This window comes from Jaculus jaculus, chromosome 1 (assembly GCF_020740685.1).
Source record: "Jaculus jaculus isolate mJacJac1 chromosome 1, mJacJac1.mat.Y.cur, whole genome shotgun sequence".
NCBI lineage: Eukaryota > Metazoa > Chordata > Mammalia > Rodentia > Dipodidae > Jaculus > Jaculus jaculus.
This window is the reverse complement of record NC_059102.1, coordinates 307,012,371-307,035,533: the sequence shown is the minus strand read 5'-3', so window position 1 is coordinate 307,035,533 and position 23,163 is coordinate 307,012,371. Positions and strand designations below refer to the sequence as shown.

The window sequence follows — 23,163 nt, the reverse complement described above, 5'->3', positions numbered from 1 at the left end:
TGCATCTGGCTTATGTGGGTACTAGGGCATGGATCCTCGAACCAGGGTCTTTAGGCTTCATAGGCAAGCGCTTAACCTCTAAGCCATCTCTCCAGCCCTATTTAGGTAATTTTGAACTTTCCTGTCTCCCCAATCATTTTCATGCTTATTTCTACTTTCTGCAACATATAGAGGAGATTTTATGCTTCAGCCATGTTAGCCTCCTGATTGAATTGTAGCCCCCACTACTCTTCATCTTCAAAATATCTACTACTCAACGCCTTGTGGGAGAATGCAGTGTCAGCACATGTTTGGGCACTCTGGGAAGGAGTGTGGAAAAGTACTCCATGCAGCCCTCCAGCGATGCTAAGTGCTCTGCTCAGAGAATTCTTTCCTTTTCTCTCCCCTCAGGTAAATGCATGGACATCCTTCAGATACCACTTAAATGTCAGTTACTTCTGATTCTGCTGTTTGGCTTCTTTCATAGTGCTCCTTACACTTTAAAACTTAACACTCATTATATCCTATATGCTCCTTTCCTGCTGGATGATAATTATTTGCATCCTGTATATTGGGTTGCCAGAGTGTAAGTGCCTCAAGAGAAGGGGTGTGGTGGTATTTGTCTAGTGTCTCTGGTGTCTTCCACGGTCCATGAGGAAGCATGGGCATGAGCATGGGAAATAAGCTTATTGCACATTTATTGACATCCTAAGGTGTAAGCTCATATAGGCTATAGCAAAGATCACCAAGCCATAGTTCACGGATGTACTCTGTTAGGATCACATAATATGAAAGTAAATTAAACAACAACATAAGAAATCTGGAGATAGTACATAACAATCTGGATTGCTGGTTTCTCTTTAAAAAACACAATGAGGGCCAGAGAGATGGCTTAGCAGGTAAGGTGCTTGCTGGCCAAGTCAAAGAATCCAGTTTCGATTCCCCAGAAACCACATTAAGCCAGATGCACAAGGTGGCACATGCGTCTGGAGTTATTTTTACAGTGGCTGGAGGCCCCGGCATGCCCATTCTTTCTCTCTCTCTAATAAATGAATAAAATAATAAAAAATCATTGAGGGACTAGAGAAATGGCCCAATGGTTAAGGTGCTTATTTGCAAAGCCTGAAAGCCTGGTTAGATTTCCCCAGTATGTACATAAAGCTAGGTGCATAGTGGTCCATGAGACTAGAATTCATTTGTAGTAGCAAGAGGCACTGGTGTGCCCATTCTCTCTCTCTCTCTCCCTCTCTCTCTCTCTTTCTCTCCTTGCAAATAAATAAATCAAAAATAAAAATAAAAAATCCTAGAGATCTGGTAGCATAGGTCCAAATTCCTACATGAGCTTGGCCTGTTTCAGTCTTGGCTTCACTCTTCCACTTTCTGACCACCAGTGCCCACTGTACCCAGTTTTTAAAAAATTTGCATAATGAGCCTTGCATGGTGGTGCACGCCTTTAATCCTAGCACTCGGGAGACGGGGGTAGGAGGATTGCTTAGAGTTTGAGGCCACCCTGAGGCTATATAGTGAATTCCAGGTCAGTTTGTGTTAGATCAAGACCCTACTTTAAAATATTTATTGATTTTTTTTATAAAAAGGTTGTGCACATAGACCCTTTCTCTCCTCCCCTAATTCTGCTGAGAATTTCATTCAGTACCTGGCTACTACAGACACCTGAGTATGTGACCCTTGTGCTACTGAGAAGCTTAACATTGGAGTCTCTTGTGTCTTCCTGTCCCAAGACAGTTTGACACTGACTGATATCTAATATTTACTATAAGCTTAACTTACACTTTAGTGATAAACAGGATTTGGATGCTAAAATTATCAGGAGCTGGGAAATGATAAAAGCTTAAGTAGCTTCCTGTGAGTTATTCCAGTTTAAGAAGAGTCCATGAAAGAAGATTCTCTAGAGACAAGCAAGCATCTTTATTTCTGCAAAGTTACAAAAGAGCTCTGGAAGCAAAGCACACACGGAACTGATAAGGAGGGTTGTCCTCTCAGGACTAGCTCCACTGTGGGAACCAAACATGCTGCCCTCTCCCAGTGCTTCCTGCCTGGAAGCCTCATGTGGCTGAAACCTGATGTTCTGGTAATGGAGTTCCTACTGTTCTAGCTAACACACAACAGGTCATTCCTATACTGGAAAATATTATTCTTTCCACTGCCTTTATAAGCTCTCCAAAGGACACAGAACCCCCTCTGTATGGTAAGAGTAACTTCCATGTTCTCCCATGCTTTGTCTGGTTAAATAAGTGTTCATCTTCATCTGTCGGATTGTATAGCGTTCATCCCTTCCTTGACTCTGAATGTGCCACACAATTATTTTTTTAATAAATAGTACTTGGTTTCTTTATTAGTAATGAAACATTTGTGGGATAATTAAATAATGATACTTCCTTGGCTAGGTTGAGGGAGGAAAGTGTATTAGCTTTGGGATAAGAGTGGAAATGTTTGAGTTGTACCATATTAGCTGTATGAACCTGGGAAGGCTTCCCTTTTTCTTATATTTTCTTTAAGTTTTCATACATGTGTATCTTGTATGTTGAACATATTCCTTCCTAACTTTTTAATCGCTTTATCCTTCCCATTTTTCTGCTCATATATTCATACATAATTGTATGTATCTATATAAAATCTAGGAATCAAGGCTGGAGACAGATGGCTCATGGTTAAGGTGCTTGCCTGGGAAGCCTAAAGTCCCAGGTTCAATTCCCCAGTGCCCATGTTAAGCCAGTGCACAATGTGGCGCATGTGTCTGGAGTTTGTTTGCAGTGGCTGGTTGCATTTTATTCATCCATTTCTCTTTTGTTGGACACATAAGTTGGTTCCATAATTTAGCTGTTGTGAATAGTGCTGCAATAATTGTTTGTGTGTAAGAGTCTGATCCTTTTGGCATCTATTTCTCAGTCAGAATGTAATGCAAACCATTTTCTATAGGTGATACAATTTTTGATGGGTTATGATGACGGGAATATTGATTGCCTGGCATTTAACAACTGCTATTCACATCTGTAGTGATATACTTTTGTATTGCACTTAAGAGTCTTACTTCCAGACCAACTTATAATTACTACAGCTTCCTTCATCTATTTTTTCATTTAGTTTGTTTACACAGAGTGCTCAGGGTCTTGCTATGGATCCCAATCTTATCTGGAAGTCACATTCTTTTGCTTCAGCCCTCCTGAAGGCTGGGATTTCGGGTTCTAAATGATGTTTAGTTTGGATTATGTACTTCTTAAATGTTCTTGAGTTCTCTTTAAGTGAGAAATATTGAAACTGATGATGGCTTTAGGGTGGTATAATAAAGTCCCCTAGACTGGGTTACTTCTAAATCCAGATATTTCTCACTTTTCTAGAGGCTGATAGTGTGAGATTAGGGCTCAGGCTACCAGTTGCTTTCTTTTCATTATGTTCTCACTATGTATGATGAAAGAACTCTTCATGAGGTTCCTTTTGTAAGAGCAATGAGATGAGCCCTTCAAGAGGAAGGTAACTTCATGACTTAGGTACCTTCCAAAGGCTCCACCTTTTAATACTATCTCACTGAGAATCAGATTTTCAACTTACAGATGGATTATAGGGAGACACAAACATATAGTCTGCTGCAGTTTTGTATCTATTTTAAGGTAATAAAAACTGGTAATAACACAATTTAACTGCTCAGACTCACTGCCCTGCAGGATCAATAAATTTCCAGGCAAAGGGAACATAGCATGAAGTCTCCTTCCTACTAATTCTTCAGCCCTTTGGTTGTTTAACAATGATTATCATCACTACCACCACCATCATTATGCCCAGGCTCTGGAATATGTGCCAAGTATAAGTGTATAATGGAGACTAGGATACATGTTGGTCTAGATGGGTTTCACTTCTATATTTGCCTTAATGCCACGAGTTGCAGAGACCACAATTACAACATACTATTTATCTGGAAAGACAACCTAGCAGTATACAGATGGCCCTAACATTTGTCCTAGATACAACAGTGTGGTTGGTTTTTTCAGCGAGCTTAAATTTATTTGTGAATAATTAGTGGTTTGCACTTAGTTTTACTTTAGCACAGAGTGGGTTTAAGGCATACAAGACAATTTGACATACATGTAGTTATAGAAAACGTTGTTGGGCTGGAGAGATGGCTTAGCGATTAAGCTCTTGCCTGTGAAGCCTAAGGACCCCGGTTCCCCAGGTCCCACATTAGCCAGATGCACAAGGGGGCGCACGCATCTGGAGTTCATTTGCAGAGGCTGGAAGCCCTGGAGCGCCCATTCTCTCTCTCTCCCTCTATCTGTCTTTCTCTCTGTGTCTGTCGCTCTCAAATAAATAAATAAATAAATAAATAAATAAATAAACAAAAAAAATACCCCACGTTGTTATAGTAATACAAATTGATGTCCATATAACTGACCAAAACAAGTTATTGAGAATTTTACATTAAACTCTCAGTTAAAATGTAAGATGAGGGACTGAGGAAATGGCTTAGTGGTTAAAGCATTTGTCTGTGAAGCCTGAGGACCATGGTTCAATTCCCCAGTACCCACATAAGCCATGTGTACAAGGGGGCACATGTGTCTGGAGTATGTTTGCAGTGGCTGAATGCCCTGGTGCACCCATTCTCTTTCTTTGCCTCTTCCTGTCTCTCTCTCAAATAATTAAATAAAATATTTTTAAAAAGCAAGATGAAACTTCATACATTTCAATGAATGGTTTTCATTAAGTTTAAAAGGGTATCTTAATGGGCATGTATCTGGAAATAAATAATGAAGATGGATCTGCACATGGAATATATTCTGTAAATGCATAAATGAGGATTATTACTGAAAGAGTTGGGGGATAATCTTATAATTGTTATTACTTATTTCATTTTAAATTATTTTACATTTATAATAAAACAGGCACTTTTTTATGTTACAACCTATGCAGTATAAGATAAAATAGAACCAACCATTTAGAAGAATCATTTATGAAATTCATTTATAGTGAATATGATTTTAACTTTGTAATAAAAATAAAATAAGTAAAACCCATATTGAAAAGTGAAGAAAAGGACAGGAACAACTGTTGTGTTAGGCCACAAAAAGGATCTGATTCAGCCTTGTGCTGGAATAAATTCTTTACACAATGGTATTCCTTTATTTTATATTTATTTAGTTCTCTTCACTTCCTGATCAGTCAATAGTCAGCCTTTTAATTTGTTTACTCTTGTCATGGTGTATTAATTATTTCCCAAGAGCTCCTTAGTACTGTTTTAAATGGAAGAGGGTGCATGCTAGCTTTGGGAAAGTGAAGTTCCTTAATGAACCACTCTGGCTGCCCATCAGGGTGCTCATTCAGTATGCCCTCCCTTGCTCCTTATTCTTGTAAACTCTGTTCTCCATTTAATGAACTCAGAGAATGCTTCAGTGCATCCAAACATTCAGAGCATTCTTCTAGAAGCTATAATTTAGGCAATGGGCAAATTTAAGTGCTGTCTTTTATGATAACTTTAATCCACAGTATAGGGTACAAAGGCTTCATTTGATGGGGACTGACATTGTTTTGATTTATGAAAATATTAATATTAACCAGTACAGTTGGTTTTAGGTATTTATCTTGTATTCAAGAAGTCTCTGTGAGGCAGAGGTAGGAGGCTCACTGCAACTTCAAGGCTAGCCTGGGACTACAGAATCAGTTCCGGGTCAGCCTGTGCTAGAGTGAAACCTTACCTCAACAACAACAGCAAAAGGCCTCCACTTAAGGAAAAACTATTTAATGAATGTTAAATAATATAATCACCCACTTTCTGCCAAGCATGAGAATATTATAGAAAATCCTAGAAGACTAAGTTTAATATGCAATTCATATATATAAGCATAAAACTACAAATGAAATAAAAATATTAAGGGGTTGCGGATATAGGCCAATGGTAGAGTCAAGTGTGAGGCCCTGGATTTGATTCCCATCACACACATAAAAAATAATATTAAGATTTACTATGTTCCATACAAAACATGTTGTTAATAATAATAATGATAATAATAAAATAATAAAGGAAAAAGATTTACTATGAAACAAACTTTCTAAATGTAACCACTAGAACAAATTCAAAGATCTCATTGAGGGGCAGAATTTGCTCAAGGTGTAACTTTTGAAGTAATTCCATGTGTGCTATTCATAGAGTTTCTAAAAATTTAAGCCTCAAATGAAAATCATTTTGGTAATATTTAGTTTTAAAATGGTTAGGTACAGTTATAGATATTTTATTTACTGATTTAAACACACGTTCTTATTGAACATATTTATAAAGGAAAGGTAGCTTCTTTACAAACCAGTTTGTGCATTCTTGTCAGAAAGGGTGACCCACCATCTGCCTATGCTTGACTGTGGTTACTCTAACCCATTTTCCTTGTCTCAGTCCACCACCATTCACACATCCACCTTTGAAACAGAGTCTGGACTCTCACATAATTGGCTCAGCATGTATTCGTTTATACCACAAAAACAATTCAAACCACAAGGGAGGCTATAGGTAAGGGTGAGTGGCAGATGCAAAGAAAGAGATATTTTATATTAACCTAGGGAGCCTGATAAATTGAATAGAAGGCTTGTCTCATACCAAGACACTATGTGCTAGGTTGGCATCCCACTTCCAAGATAGTTTTACTTTCCTTACCATCTGAATTTACCATTTTTGGACTCGTGAGACATGAGACATTCATAAGCACTAGTAAAGAGTCACAAGTGGATATGGTGAGGGCAATGTCAGCATTTTGTTTTTAATAAGTGGTTGCTCACTGGGAGGAGTATGGGGATGAATAAACATTAAAGGAAGAAGACTGATGTTGCAAAGTTCATTCCCTTTGCAAACAGTCTAGCTGTGGTTAAAGTCCACAGCTCTTTCCTCCTCCCACGTTTGAAATGGAACAAGAAAGGGACAGTTTGACATTCTGTGGTTCCCCCTCTTGTGCTGCATTACTAAATCCTGATGCAGTCATCCGGAAGCCTCCTCAGTGGGTTTGGTATTTTCATTATTTCACTGTATGGTTTTAGGAACACCAAACAGACTCCTGTGCCTAAATCAGCTTTAGACGGCACTTGAAATTTCACAGCTAATGATTCATTATTTTTTGTTCTCTCAAGCCAGGGATTAAATTTTAGCTAATGCAAATACTCCTTGGGAAGAATTTCATTGACTATTATTAGTTGTTTGTACCTTAGTAAGGATGAGTTTGACAATTACTTACATAGGAAAGAGTAAGTGGAAAAATCACTTTCTAATACACACTGTTAGTTAAGTATTAAATTATTTGAACACATTTTGATTGAGGAACCCTCTTTACCCTAATGGCTACTATTGACTGGGTGTTTATTATATACTAGGCATTGCCTTAAGATTTCATGACCACAAACTGTATGAATAGGTATGATTACTCACTTGATTTCAGATTAAAAAAGACAAAGCACAGAGAGATGGAGTAAGTTTCTAAATAGAAGTCATACATCTGGGAAACAGGAAACCAAGATTTATATCTGGACATCTAGAATACAGCCTCTACTACCATTCCCCTACTAGATTCTTTTCTTAAGGGTATGATGGCTCCAGCCTCATACCATCCAACATCATGGGGAAAAGAAAGAGATCAGTGAAATCTGTGCGGCCTAATTTTTTTTTTTTAATGTTATAGTGAAAATGATCAAAGTATGGTCACAGTTGCTCTTGGTAGCAGCTCCTGATAGAACGCTCCACCATTTACTATGAGCACAAGCATCAGAGGACAGTTGGAATACAAGCACCAGAGACATACTGCCCTGTGGCTAATGTAGTCACTGTTATAGCTGTTATCTTTGTGATCATTGGCAACATTGTTATCCTTATCAATACTGAGCTTTTATTTATTTGTGGCTTAATGTATCTCAGGAAACATGTTTAATTCACTCCCTAAGGTACTTTATTTAGTTCCCAAAGTGTTCAAGAAGTTATGAGGTTATGGATATAACCTATTTAGAATTGAGAGAACTGAGGCTTAGAAATGCTAACGTCATTGAACCAGAAATGATAAAGCTAACACTTGAATATAAGTCTGCCTCTAAATTTCAGGTCTGAAACCACCTTCCTATGCCCCCAATAAAAATAAAAATAATTTACTTATTTGCAAGGAGGGAAAGAGAGACAGAAAGAGTGCCAGGGCCTCTAGCTGCTGCAAATGAACTCCAGACACATGTGCCACTTTGTGCATCTGGCTTTACATGGGTTCAGTGGAATCAAACCTGGCTCGTTAGGCTTTGCAGGCAAGTGCCTTAATTGCTGAACCATCTCTTCATCCTTCAGATTTTAACGCTACTTCTAGTACCACCACCACCACCAAACACTAGTCATTGAATTTTCATTTCTGTGCCAAGCTGATCCTTATCAGACTAGTCCTATGCCACCATGGCAATGAGTCATGGGTTAAATTTGGCTCGCTGCCTGTTTTTTAAATATTTTATACTTATTTATTTACTTATTTGACAGGGAAAGAGGAAGAGAGAGAGAGAATGGGCATGCCAGGGCCTCCAGCCATTGCAAATGAATTCCAGACTCATGTGTCAACTTGTGTATCTGGCTAATGTGGGTCCTGGGGAATCAAACCTAGGTCCTTTGGCTTTGTAGGCAAGCACCTTAACCACTAAGCCATCCCTCCAGCTCTCACTGCCTGGTGTTTTGGTAAATGAAGTTTTATTGGGACACAGCCATGCTTGTTCATTTATATGTTCTCTAGATCTGCTTTTGTACTAAACAGTAAAACTGAACAGTTGTAACAGAGATCCTATTGCTTCAACACTGAACATATTTACTAGCTGGCTCTTCATAGGTCAGTTTGCTCTCTCTTCTCTTAAATCATGGCATTTGCTTCTGCCTGTCAGAATTCATAGAAGCAGGAGAAAGAATTACAGCCATCATGGAGTCCAACCAACATTCATTTGCAGTGATGATAATCACCACAAGGCTTCCTTTGCTTCTTGTAGAAGCTTCCTCACTTCTGCCTTAAACCATCTAACAATGTATTTTATTTCCATTTTAAGACGAACATACAAGAAGTCAGAAAAGTTAGGTAATTTTCCAACACAACTACTTAGAATTAGAACCCTATGAAATCCTGTGGTCTAGGTGATTCCAGAACTTTTTGTTTCATCTCTAAAATGGAAAAAAGGAATATTTTTATAACTGCAATTTGTAGGAAAAGGGTTTCTCTAACAACATATGTTAAGAATACCAGTTTTAAATGTTTGATGATGATATTAAAGAGATCTACATTTTTCTCTAGACAAAGGGTCAATAAATTTTTCTTACCTTCTGATAATTTACTATACTTAATTCCTTGAGGATGAATGCTTATGGGCTTGTCTGCCTTATTTTTAAAGTGAACCTGCATGGTATCTCCAACTTCAGCATATAAAGTAGGTCCCAGAAGTCCTAAGGAAGATAAGAGTTAAGATGTTTGTGGTCAGGCTCATCAAAGACAGTGCAGGAATGAAGACAAATATGCAGAAATGTCCCTAAGGCAATTGCTTGTCATTTATTCTTGTTCTGAAGTTGATTTTCTTCTCTTGACCTTGACTTCCAGAGGTATCCAGCCTTTAACAATGTGATATAACTTCATCACCTGGAAAGTCCATGCTTGAGAATCATTCAATCAGGTTACACAATAAATCACATATAACAAAAACATTTTTTTTGACAGGATCTCATGTATCACTGGCTGACCTCAAGCTCACTATACAGCCAACAATGGTCTTGAACTCCTCATCCTCTTGCAATTTTCTCTAGATTGTAGGATTGTAGGCATATTCCACCATACCTTGCTTTATATGGTGCTGGAAATCAAACCTATGCATGCTACGTTAGTTCTGAAGTGTATCATCAGTTCAGTATCATAGTGTTTTAAATAAGTTTCCAATGTTATGTTGGGCCACATTCATAACTATCCTTGGCCTTGTGATCTGTGGGCCTCAGGTTGGACACTTGCTTGAAATCTTGGCATCTTTCCATCCTTTCCAGCTAACTTGGCTATACTGTGGGTAGTCATATAAACACAAAGAGCAGAGCAGAGAGTAAGCCAGACTAAGTCCACTTTGGTCCATTGTCTTTGGTCATAAAAAGAAGGAAAACCATTTTTAATTTTGCATTTCAGTGTGAGGGAGTAGTTTCTTTAGATTTTTTTCTGAGACCTTAAAGACCTAAGGGCATTGCAAGAGCAAACAACTACTCCACAGCATGAGGCACATTCAAAATCCTTGAACCCGATGTGACTTTAGTGCATCCAAGGAAAACACATTAATCCCCATGATAAATCTTTTTGTTTATTACTCATAGACATTTTATTTTATTTTGAATATAATTAACAACTTCCATGACCGTAAACAATATCCCATGGTAATTCCCTCCCTCCTCCTACTTTGCCCTTTGAAACTCCACTCTCCATTATATCTCCTCCTCCTTTCAATCTTTTTTTAAAAATAGCATAGGTAAAATAAGAAGAGATGAGGTGGATGTGGGGATACAGGTTATGGAAGGCCCCATGAGTCATGTTAGAAATGTTTTTCTATGTGGAATGGCAAATCATCAGAATTTTTAACAGTAGTGATATGGCCTGATGCTTTAAAAATTTATCCTGGCCAGGTGATGGCACATGCATTTAATCCCAGCACTCAGTAGGGAAAGGTAGGAGGATCACTGTGAGTTCAAGGCCACCCTGAGACTACATAGTGAATTCCAGGTCAGCCTGAGCCAGAGTGAGATCCTACCTCGGGAAAAAAAAAAAAAAAAAAAAAAAAAAAAAAAAAAACTTCATTAGATAAAGAATTGTGACTGCTGCTGTGTAGTGAAGGCTGGTGTGAGAGGAATGAGACAAAGATGAGGTAGGTCAGAATGTGTTGAGATGGAAGAAACAGAAATGTGTGAATCCTAGGCACATTTGAAGGTAAATACAACAGATTTTCTGATGTATTAGATGTGGCATGTGTGAAACAGAAGTCAAGAATGACCTCCAAGCCTTTGATCTGAACTAGAGGGTAAATGATGTTAGTCGTTACTCGGACAAGGAACAAGTGGGGATCAAACATCAAGAGTAAGGTTTCACTTGCTACCTGCCAGGCACAGGGCTCAGTTCTGAGCTGCATAGATAAGTGTGGCAGACAGCTTCAGGTTCACTGAGATGAACTTCCGGACCAGGCAGTTATGGAAGGAAGGATTTATTGAAGCTTACAGATCCAAGGGAAGTTCTACAATGGCAGAAAAGTTGGCCCTGCTTTCACAGGTCCAAGCAGAGAGAGAGAAAACCACAAGCCAAAAGCCACACAGCACACTTCAGGAATTCCAAGGTGGAACTAGGCACTTTTCAGATCTTTAGATTGGAATTTCAAACCCACCACCATACTTTAAGATCTGCCCAGTGACACTTCCTTCAGCCAAATGGCTGCAGATCTGAACAACAAACTAATAAAACACTGATTATTTTGGGGGCCATCTATTCAAACTGCCATAATAAGTAAGATGCAGTCCCTGTCCTCCAGGAGCCCACAAGCCTGTTTGGATGCAGAAATGTGGTCGGAGTGACCCCTGAGACACGGATAAGATGCTCTGGGAGCTAAGAGGGTGCAGAACCAGCTCTGTCCCAAGATTTAGAGGAAGAGTATGCTACTGAGTCTGAATTGTGAAGGTTCATATATGAGAATTTCTCAAGTGCAGGCTATGAAGTCTCCACTTCTGAATAACCTGAGATCAGACTAGAAGAAAGCTTCTTGCTAAGAGCTTTGGAGGTGGAACTTGTGAATTGCATTCTAGCATTTGCTCCCTGATGGTTCCAGTGTCATTTAGTGCTTTAGAATCTATCCCCAAAAGCACATCAGGCAAGTGACAGGTTCGCTCCTCTCACTTCCAAGCCATCCAGACCCCCAGGGTATTTGTTCCTACTCATTGGAAATCTTAGAAGCAGGAAGTTGCAGTAGTCATGGAGTTCAACCAGTTTTCCTGCACAGCCCATTCACTTGCAGGGGTGATAATTATGACAGGACTTTCACCTTATTGTCGTCTCCATGTTCTCAAGAATTGTAAGCTTGCACATTAATCCTCAAAATATACTTTAAAGATAGATATTAGATCTTGCTATTAATGAGGAGGAAATAAAGTCCCAGGATATTTAAACATCTTTCCCCAAATCACACAATTAATAGTTACAAGGCAAAGCTGTGATTTAAACTTAAGTCTGTATGACTCTAAATATTGTGTATTAAACTATCTTTCTAGCAAACTTTCACCTTGCATTCATTGATCATTTATTCATTCAACAGACATTGAGGGTACACATGGAGTTAGGTGTTAAAGTGGCAGTGATACATAAAAAAGAAAATAGAAACTCTCGTACATCCTAGAGCTTACAAGACAAACTAATTTTAACAGGTGATCACATAAATACAGAATATCAACTGTGATATCATGAAAGAAAAGTGCAGGATATTCTAGAGAGCACTGGAGAGAGGATACAGTCATATCCTGCAAGCAATGAGAGGGTCAGGATTGGGAGAAGCTTTCCTGAGGAAGTGATGCTTTAAGTGAGGTCTAAAGGCACAGAGACAAGGGGGTGTACAGGGTCTTTCTATGAAGTTTAACTAGCATGCAAAAAGGCCCTGAGATTCCAGAAAACTTGGTCTATTCAGACAATTTATAGATAACCCTCCATAGAGAAGCTTAGTAGGAAGTAAGCAAGGTTGTGAAAACACAAAGGCCCAGTCCTTCAGTCTGTAACTTTTAATCAAATAGTATTTAGAGGATGTTATTAAAAATGTCACCTAAGAACAAATAGCACACATTTTTAATTAAAATTTGTTTTTCAGTTTTTCTTCACTAATTTTCTTTTGGGGCCAGGTTTTGCTTTTACGATCTGTCTGTTTTTCTGGGGAATGACCTGAGAAGAAACCAGAGCAGGTGCTGATGGAAAGCTCTAAAGGGATGTTGGGAAGATTATGGTCAGAGAGGAAAGAAAATGGTAGATGATGTCTGTTTAGGAGAACACATTATCAAGATTTAGTAAAGACCCGGATGGAGTGGAGGGTGGGGGACACCAAGTTGTCACGGGTATCAAGGAGATTCTGCCTTGGAAGCTGGATAAATGAAGGTGGCATATTCTGAGAAGAAGGACACTATGGGACAATTTGGTTTGGTGGATGTAGTAGGCAGAATAACACGCCCTTCCTTCCAGGCCATAATGCTTCCAATCTGCAACTAGGCCAAAGGGATTCTGCACATGAGATTAAGTTAAGGATATTGGGATGCAGAGATTCTCCTGGATTACCAGCTAGGCCCTATGCAGCCAAAGGTATTCTCATAAGAGGGATGTAAGAGAATCTTAGAATGAGGTGAAAGGATGGCCCTTTCCTGGTTTTGGAGATGGAGGAAGGAAACAGGAGCCAATAGCTACAGGCAGCTCTAGTGATTGGACAAGACAAGGAAGTGACTCGGCCTCACCAACACCTTGTGAAACCCATTTTGAACCTCTGACCACACAACGATAACAGAATAAAAAAAATACATTATTTTGTGCTTTGGGGCAGGGTCTCACCAGGAACTGGAACTCATAATCCCCTTGCCTTAGCATCCTGAACTGTGTAGGAATACACCAGGGGCACTTGGCTAATTCATGTTTTCAGGCACTAAATGTGATGATTTGTCATAGCAGCAATGGTCAGCCATAATCTGCGTTACAGTTCAGCCTTCCCTATTCTGATCTTCCCACCCATTGCTATCCTATTCCTTTTGTTGAATTTTCAATCCAAGTTTATACTGTTTTTGTTGTTGCTGTACTGTTATTGTTGTTGCTATACTGTTTTTGTTGTTGGTTTTCTCTGTTAGCCCTGCATAGGTCCATGGAGGCTACATAGTTCAATATACTCATTTTAGAGATGAATAGCAAAGCCTAGGAAGTATGTGGTGGTCAGGGGAGAAAGGTAGCTTACCCAAGGTTTGTTAGACCTTCATCTTAGAGTATTCCGGATAGCTTCCCTTTTGTGGCTTCTCACCTTGTCTGATTCTGCCAGGTGACTCTATCTTCTCAACATTACCTTCCATTCTGGCTCCTAGTGGAAGGCTCAGCTGCTGTCTTGATTCTCTGTCTTACCCAGGCTGCACATAGTCTAGTATATTCTGACATTGTTGTCAGACTGTCATGGCATTTTGTTGCCATGGTTCCCTGCTCAGTTGATTGGTTTGTTGGCATCAAATGGCTATAAATGCCAGATGTCCAGGAAAAGGTTCCTTGATTATTTAACCCAGGGAGGCCTCCTACTTCAATGGACAGTTTTGGGTGTTTATTCAGTCTCGCTTCCTGCTACTTTACAATTATGGTAAAACTCAAAAATGTTTTCATAAATTACCAGGAGTTCCTGTAAGCAGACATGTGAGTGAATATTTTTTGTTTTTTTGAGCTGTTTAGCTTTTCCACCAGCCACATGGTCTAAATTCTTTCCCATCTTTACTCTGATGGGAGAGAAGGAGTGATGGGGGAAGGAGTGATCTGCCTTGGGCTTGAGGAAAGCAACACAATATAGCCAATCTCATGAGTTTATGAGTTGGAAAGGACTACAGGAAAAGAACTAATCAGGTCCCCCTGCTCTTTGATGAACAAGGCATTACATCACACAAGGCAGCCCATGGGCAATGATTTAAAACTTCTTTGGGAGCCAACATTTCATAATCTTCAAGAAAAAATACAAACCCTCAAAACTATCCCCTTTGAAGCCTGAGATGATCCTTGAAAATTTACCTGGCATCTCTACCTGTTCAGATATCTACAGACTTCATTATACAGGCATCTTCAAACTATAGCCTAACACTGAGGTCCCAGTTGCACTTATAATAATGTCTGGACTCCTGTTGCAGAAGTGAGATACCAGGACCTAATGCAGACATAAGCTAGAATCAAACCCACCAGATGTTTTGAGAAGGAAATACAGAAAAGGTGCAAATAACTCAGGACTATACTTTGATGCTCCTAACCACAGCATTCCAGTTTAGATCTCATTCAAGGCAGAGCATCCTTATACCAGCTCTGCATCCTTATCTCAACCACTATGGGGCTACAAAATGAATGTAGTTGCACTCCTTCCCTGTGGTGTTCATAGTTAAGCAACTTTGAGAGTTTAAGAAAAGACTGCTTGTCTGAGTATAGTGAAGCACACCTTTAATCTCAGCATTCAGGAGACAGAGGTAGGAGGATAGCCATGAGTTTGAGGCCACCCTGAGACTACAGTGAATTCCAGGTCAGCCTGGGCTAGAGAGAGACCCTACCTCCGAGAGAGAGAGAGAGAGAGAGAGAGAGAGAGAGAGAGAGAGAGGGAGGAGAGAGAAGAGTGCTTAAAGATGAAGGTAAAAATGAAATGAAATGAAAATCAAATGGATTCTGGGATACACAGGAGTTGACAGAAAGGTAATGTTTATAGTGAAAGGGACTTAAGCCTATTAGGCTATATTTACCAACTTTCAAGGTATACTTCTGATTAATAAGATTAAATGAGGAAAAGAGATCTAACAGGCAGTCATCTGAAAGGAAATTTTTAAAATTTTATTTATTTATTTATTTGAGAGAGAAAGAGGGAGAGAGAGAGAGAGAGAGAGAGAGTGAGACAGAGACAGAGAAAGAGAGAATAGGCACACCAGGACCTCCAGCCACTGTAAACAAACTCCAGATGAAGTTCCCCTTGTGCGTCTGGCTTATTTGGGTCCTGGAGAATTGAACTGGGATCCTTTGGCTTTGCAGGCAAACACCTTAACCACTAAGCCATCTCTCTAGCTCCATATGAAAGGACTTCTATCATAGTGATTCCCCTTGTTAAAAACCTCCTTAGTCCCCAGCCTTACACTGGTCCTTTCTAACACTACAGTACTCAGCAGAAGATCCCTCAACTTCTTGGTATAACTACAAAGGTAATCTCGTGAACAATGCCTCATAACTGAACCCCCAATGAAGGTAGTAGCCATTCAGTCTAAAGCTGAGTCAGCCCAGTCCTTCCTGCTTCTTTTTTTATCTGGATCCATCAGTTATTTTTCAGATATCTGTATTCCCTCCTTTTCTATTGAATCATTAAATAATAGGGTCCTATATTTCCTAGAGAACTCCAAAATACCATTATGCCCCTCACTCTCCTCCCAAACAATCCTGTTTTCCCTCCGGTGTGGAGACAAGTTTCAGAAAAGAATTATCTATATGTTTCTTTTGCTTTAGTTTCCTCACCTGCTGTTCAGGCCTCAAGCCAGTGCCATCTAATCTTGCCCTCCACTCCACAACAAAAACCAGGCCTTGTTTCCCATCTCTTAGTAGCTCTTAGGGCCAATTTACCCTCTGCTTCCTGGACACCACATTCTCTACTTTTCCTCTGTCCTCCCCAGGCAAATGTTCTTAAGCTCCTTGGCAACCTTTTCTTTCTTGGTTGATCAACTGGGCCCCATTACTTGTGAGCTCTATTTACAGGAGTAATGGGCCCAATTACTCATCTTTTTAAGTTAAAAAAAAAAAAAGACTATCTGTAGTTTTCTCACTATATTCGCTCTGAGTGATCTTGCCTTCTCAGAGCTTCAGTTACAGCCTTGGTTATGGTGTCTCCAAAATATCTATATCCAGCCTGGTGTGGTGGTGCATACCTTTAATCCCAGCATTTGGGAAGCTGAGGTAAGAGGATCACTGTGAATTTGAGGCCAGGTTGGGCCTACATAGTGAACTCCAAATCAGCCTAGGCTAGAGGGAGACCGTACCTCTAAACAACCACATCCACACACATATATCCCCGACCTCTCTCCTAAAGGCCAAAGTTGATACTCATCTATTCATTCGCCAACACTATAGACATTCCAGTCACCTAAGTTTGAGCTCATCATCTTCCAACACAAACATCCTCCTTTCCCTAAATTCCTCTTACTGCATGGCACCATGCATGCTATGCGACTTAAATCAGAAACCTTGAAGTCAATCATAATTCCTTTCTCTTCACTATTTTCATTCAGTTAGTATTGAGCTTAGTTAATTTCATCTCATTAGTCTTTGGAAACTGACCGATTTTCTACATCTCAGCTCCCATGCTGTCCTGTTTCTTTGATTGACATCAAAGCCCCCAAGATAGTTTTCCTGGACTTGATTTTTCTTGAGTCTGTCCTTCACATTTGGACAGGACAATCTCTCTCTAAATGATTTTTTAAGTCAGCACACAAAGTGAAGGGCCTCATTACAGCATCATGTGTGTGTGTATGATTATACTTTGTTCTCAGTTACAGACTGATCTTTGAAAAGCACAGATCCAAGCCTGCCTCCCTCCTGCTTACGTTATTTCAGTGACTTTCTACTTCCCTAGAGCAGAGCTTTCACATGGCTCCTGATCCGGCTGGGTCTCCAGCTAGTGGTATCTCCTTAATTCCTTTCTTGTACACTGTGCCCCTACTGTGCTGATCCAGTATGGTTCCCCGAATGTCTAAACCTTTATGCAAACTATTTCCTTGCTTTAAAATGTACCTTTATACTCCCACTCACTATTGGCTCTCTAGTTCTCTCTCCCTCTTTCTTTTCTGTTTTCCTCTCTCTCCCTCCCTCAACTTGGAAATAGAAAAACCTTCCTCACCACTAGACTGAAGATAGGTTTTTATCACAATTCTCCCTCATTAGTGACTATAACTGTTTGCTTCCTTATTGGTTATCCCCCCATACTCTGGTTTCTCTTCAGATCATATAAATCTTTTGCCTTTTATTTATTGATTATCCCCAGCAACTGGTTGGCTTCTGGAAGTCAGAGACTAACTCTTAATCACTTTCATATCCCCAGAGCCTGCAATGCAGTATAGGTCTTAGCATGTAATCATTAAAAAGTAAAAGAAAAAAGAAGCCGGGCATGGTGGCTCAAACCTTGAATCCCAGCACTTAGGAGGCAGATGTTGGAGGATTGCTGTGCATTCGAGCCCACCCTGAGACTACATAGTGAATTTCAGGTCAGCCTGGGTTAGAGTGAGACCCTACCTCAAAAAACCAAACAAATAAACAATGAAAGAAAAGAATATTAACTGAATTATTTAGTTAAAGACAAATAAGTAAATAAATGACCATGTAGAAAGAATATAAGATAAGCAAACTACTATGGGCATATTGATAGTCACAATATTATGATCTACATGCGCTAATAGTAGTATAAGTCACAACTGTAATAACAACTAACAATAATGTCACTAACTCATATTGAGTGCTTATTATATGTTAGCATGATTACAGGAACTTTGTACTTATTAACCCAACTGATCTGATCCTCACAGCCTCCCTGAGTGCTAGGAGTTAGTTCATGACATTGGGAATAGAAAGGAGAGGGAAGAGGTATTTCTTCTCACAGAGTGTTGGAATTAGTGTGGTGTTAGAAAGGACATGGCCTTTGCATAGGTAGTTGTGAAAGTCATAATTGTGGCTGAGGTTTGAACCTTGGGGAAGAAAATACAGCAGAGAAACTGAGAAGAAAAGGCATAAAAAAGAAAAGATAGAGGAAAACCAGGAGGAAGTGACATTAGGGAAATGAGGTGTAGAAAGCTTCAAGAAGAAAGACTGTTAAGTCATTTAGAAATGTTGAAAAATTTAGAAAGAAATCATGGGCACTGGCATCTCATAGGTCATGAGTGCCTTTTTTCTGACAGTGATTTTAATGGAGTTGGTCATATTGGAGCAGCTTAAGGAAGGAATTTAGGGGGCCATAATGTAGAGAATGACAGACTTCTCATATAAGAAATTAGTAATGGGGCTGGAGAAATGGCTTAACGGTTAAGGCACTTGCCTACAAAGCCTAAGGACCCAGGTTTGATTCTTTAGGTCCCACATAAGCCAGATACACATGGTGGCGCATGTGTCTGGAGTTTGTTTACAGTGGCTGGAGACCTTGTCACACTCATTCCCCCCCACCGCCCTCTCTCTCTCTGTATGTCTCTCTCTCCCTCCTACCCCTCTTTCTGTCTCTAATAAATAAATAAACATCAATCTTTTAAGAAAAAGAAATTAGCAATAAAGGAATGGAGAGGAAACAGACAGCTAAGGGCAAGGGGAGACTTATTTTTACTTTTTCTAGATAAGGATTTACCTGAACATGGTTTTCTTTTGTTCTGTTGGCTTTTGACAGAAAGGAAGACTCCATTGAAGAGGGATAGAGGAATAAAGGAGTCAGGGCAGCAGGTGAGTCAGGGAGAGATGTCAGGGTTTCACTTGGATGAGGAAAGAATGGAATGGGTGAATTGATGATAAAAGATCCAACTGGAGGGCACTTTCTAACAATGGTCTCTGTGATTCCTATGAAATATTGTTCTATAGGTAAGAGCCAGGAGCCTTTCTCAAATTAGTCTCTTTGGTTAAAGAAAGGCTAAAGAAAAAAGAAGAGAATTTTCTATAAAACTTTATGAAGGAGGCAATTCTATTTGGTTCATTGCAGTAGATAAGCAAGAGAATAGATAGGAGCAGTCAATGGAAACAAGCAAGCATACACGTTTCCTTTGAATCAGCATGGGAAGTCTGATGTACACAAATGAACAAACAGTATTCTGTGAACACACATGCTGATGAAACCTGACCACAAGCCCCATGTGATCAGTGAGTTTATCTTATCCACTCTTGCATCCACAAGGCCTAGGTCAATGTCAATCCACAACAGTGGTTTGTTAGATGACTAAATAAAAATTTCAACTATTGAAAAGTTTGGTTTAGCTATTTTGATCAAAGTTTAAAACATAATTAGCATCATGGACATGTGACTTATGAAATTTCACAGGGCCCATGCTCACAAGAGTCCCTGTTTGCTCTAAAGCTTGTTTGAAATTCTCAATAATATCAACAGGAGGCCCCCATTCTCATTGTGTTCTGGGACTACACATCATATAGCCAGTGTTTGTTTAAAAACATACATTTGAATAAAATATCACCAAGTCGATTTTTTAAGTACAAATAATATCATATTATCCCTAAAATACATCTTTAAAATTTAAAATACTGATAAACTGGGTTACTGAGCAAGCTCAAGCTCAGACATGGCAATTTAGTGAGACCCTGTCTCAAAATAAAAGGAAAAAGTTGATCAGGTACACATATCAGTGGTAGAGCCTTTGCTTACAATTACAGATATCCTAATTAAATCCCAAGTACTTACTTAATAGATAAATAAATATAGACAAACAAACTCAACCTCAGACCTACCTGAGATGCTAGGCTGTGGTTTTTCTTTCTTAAAATATGGTTCATACTCTCTGTAGACAATTTTCTTAAAGGAAGATCTAGGATTCAAACAAGAAAAACAAAACTAATTTGAAAGACGTAGATGACATCTACCCTTATTACAAAAACATATGTCCCCACATCCTCAGCCTTTCAGAAGGAGAATAGAATGACAGCCACCTGGGGTGATGGCTTAGTGGATAAGTTGCTTCCTGTGCAAGCATAAGACCAGGATTTGGATTCCTAGCACCCACATAAATGCCAGGAGGGTGTGGTGGGCCATTTGTAATCCCAACTCAGGAGCTGAGCCAGGGGATCCTGGGGACAAGCTGGCTAGCTACACAGTGGAATTGGTGAGCTCTGGATTCAAGTCCCTGCTCATGAAAGTGGAAAGTGATCCAGGAAGATATCCAATATCAACCTCTAGGTCTTACATGCTTACACACATGTGAACATGCAATCACACATAGATGCACACCACACACATACACATGTGACAAAAGGAATGTAAAAATTCAAATACATATATAATTGTATTTTAGAAGTCAAAAGTTTGTGAATATTATTAATAAGTGAAGTCATTGAAATAATTATTGCTTTTTTCAAAAATAGTCTGTTGTAATAAACATTCTTTCCAAATTTAGGTCACCCTGTTTCTCAGAATCAATTTTCTACAAGGGAATATAATCTTGTAATGTGAACTCAAACTTTAGGTTTAGGTTAAAATATGATCAAGTCACTGAACTATTTTTCAACAAATTAACAAAATATAGTCTAAAAATTCCAAGTTTCATTATACAATTAGAAACTACTTGGAAATATTGTAAATTAGTATGCATTTGTTGAATCTATTTCTAATTGAGAGGATGGAAACAGCAACTGAAGCAAAAGCTCTAAAAAATGCACTGGAAAGATTAAGTAACTTCCTATAAAGATGTAATTAATAAATGTCATGGCCAAGATCCCAAAGGGTTAAATCATCTCATCTTTATCCAGACCTAGAAAAACACTTTTATTTTCTATTTCTAGTATGAATGGGTTTCAGAAACTTAATAACTATGCATTTGAGAGGCCATTAAGGAAGAATTCCATTTGGTTCCCTTGTGAATAACTTATCCCCTTTTTTTCCTAGCTAGGCAATACTGACCTGCCAATACAATGTACCACTAGTAGCTATAGTCCTCATGTTGCATCAATAATCTTTGAATTTGTTGATCTCAACCTTGTATCCTTCAGTGTGCATCTACCCCTCTCCTATCCCAGGCTAACCACGACATGTTCTAGACAAGTCAGTAGCAGATTGTACATTCTTCCCTGAGCAATAAAGATGTGTGTTGGAAATAAGGTCATCAGTGCCAATTCCCTAAGGGCCTGGGTATGATTTTTATTTTCACTTTGAAATACAATATTTAAAATTGTTCTTTAAACTGAGAAATTTCTAATTGCCACAAGACCAAGATGGAATGCAATTCATGGCTTCTAAAATAACACAGTTACAATGAAAAAAAATTGGAAGGCTTGTTATACATTTATAGCAAGATGTTACATATTACTTTCAAAATATTACACTTTTTTGGCTGAATGCTTTAGTTTTGCAATTGGAAAAGAGGAACACATCTTTCACAATCCCTAAACTTTGATGTTAACTGAAAAGATGTGAGTCCAACTAGGAGGTTAACTATTTAAAACAGACACATCAGTAGTTGGAAATACTGAATAACATCTATTATTTGATTAATTTGGGGAAGTCTTCTTTTTAACCTTCCAGTTAGGAGAATATACACTGCAACTCACAGGTACAGGTTTTTAATTTTTTTTAAATTATGTCAACCTCCTCTTAGTTACATATGTCTTTGAACCTTTGAATAGTCACCTTACCAATTTACCAAGATGGGAAATATCCAGGATAGGAAAAAAAAAAAAATTGCACCATATCCCATGAAGTGGTTAAAAGTGAGAAAAATTAAGTCACATAAACAGCCGTAAAGACACCAAATGTAAGCCGGGCGTGGTGGCGCACGCCTTTAATCCCAGCACTTGGGAGGCAGAGGTGGGAGGATCGCCGTGAGTTCGAGGCCACCCTGAGACACCATAGTGAATTCCAGGTCAGCCTGGGCTAGAGTGAGGCCCTACCTCGAAAAACCAAAAAAAAAAAAAAAAAAAAAAAAAAAAAAAAAAAAAAAAACCACCAAATGTAAAGAGAAAAGGATGAAAGTATGGAAGAGGTGCATTTCTTTAGATTGACGTTTTGAAAGTCATCCATTAAAAAGTCAAAAAATGACAGCAATAGTTATTCGGTTATCTCCTTATAATAAAGTCCACCGGGTCAACCTTCAACTTGAGAAGATGAATCTATAGAGGGAAAGGGTCTATTAAAAAAAAAATACCCACCTACTGGAACTCGGAAATAAGAGATTATGGGGAGGGCAAATGAGGGAGCTGGAGGCTGGTGCTATTGAATTGATCAATACATTTAACAGACAATCAAATGCCAACACACCCACACACACACACACACACACACACACACACACACACACACAATAATCAAAATAAATATATCTTACAACCTAAGAATGCTAAAATCTATTACTGGAGGCAAAATTAGTAACCACAAAGTTTATTTTATTCATTGCAAAACTCTCTCTCTCTGTCTCCCTCCCTCCCTCTCCTCCTTCCCTCCTTGGAATTGAAACATTCCATTCTATTGGTTTATTCTTCCTGGAGAAGCCCACCTGCACCCAGAGCGGTTACCTGGGGTCTATGGGCTCAGGGCGGTAGCTCCAGGGTATGACCTGAGCAGCTACGAAGAACTGCCTTAGCTGCGCAGCTTTGGCCCCTGGGCTTCCCCAGCCCGCGCAGCTGGTACCCAGGACCACCCAGAGGCAGAGGCGCGGGCCCAACGGGAACATGGTCCCTTGCTGTCTGCTGCGTGCTGCCGCCTCCGCTGACCGCGCAG

The 23,163-nt window shown here is 39.2% G+C and overlaps 1 protein-coding gene across 1 annotated transcript in view; it reads right to left on the bottom strand.

The window, feature by feature from the left end:
* The window catches only part of F5 (coagulation factor V), a 73,858-nt gene extending 50,695 nt beyond the window's left edge, over positions 1-23,163 (bottom strand). The window contains exons 1-3 of the mRNA XM_045149351.1: positions 22,959-23,163; positions 20,187-20,263; positions 9,287-9,409 (exon numbers count right to left, since the gene is read on the bottom strand). Coding sequence (XP_045005286.1) covers positions 9,287-9,409; positions 20,187-20,263; positions 22,959-23,116 — 358 coding nt within the window. The 5' untranslated portion in view covers positions 23,117-23,163. The remainder of the gene's footprint in view (positions 1-9,286; positions 9,410-20,186; positions 20,264-22,958) is intronic.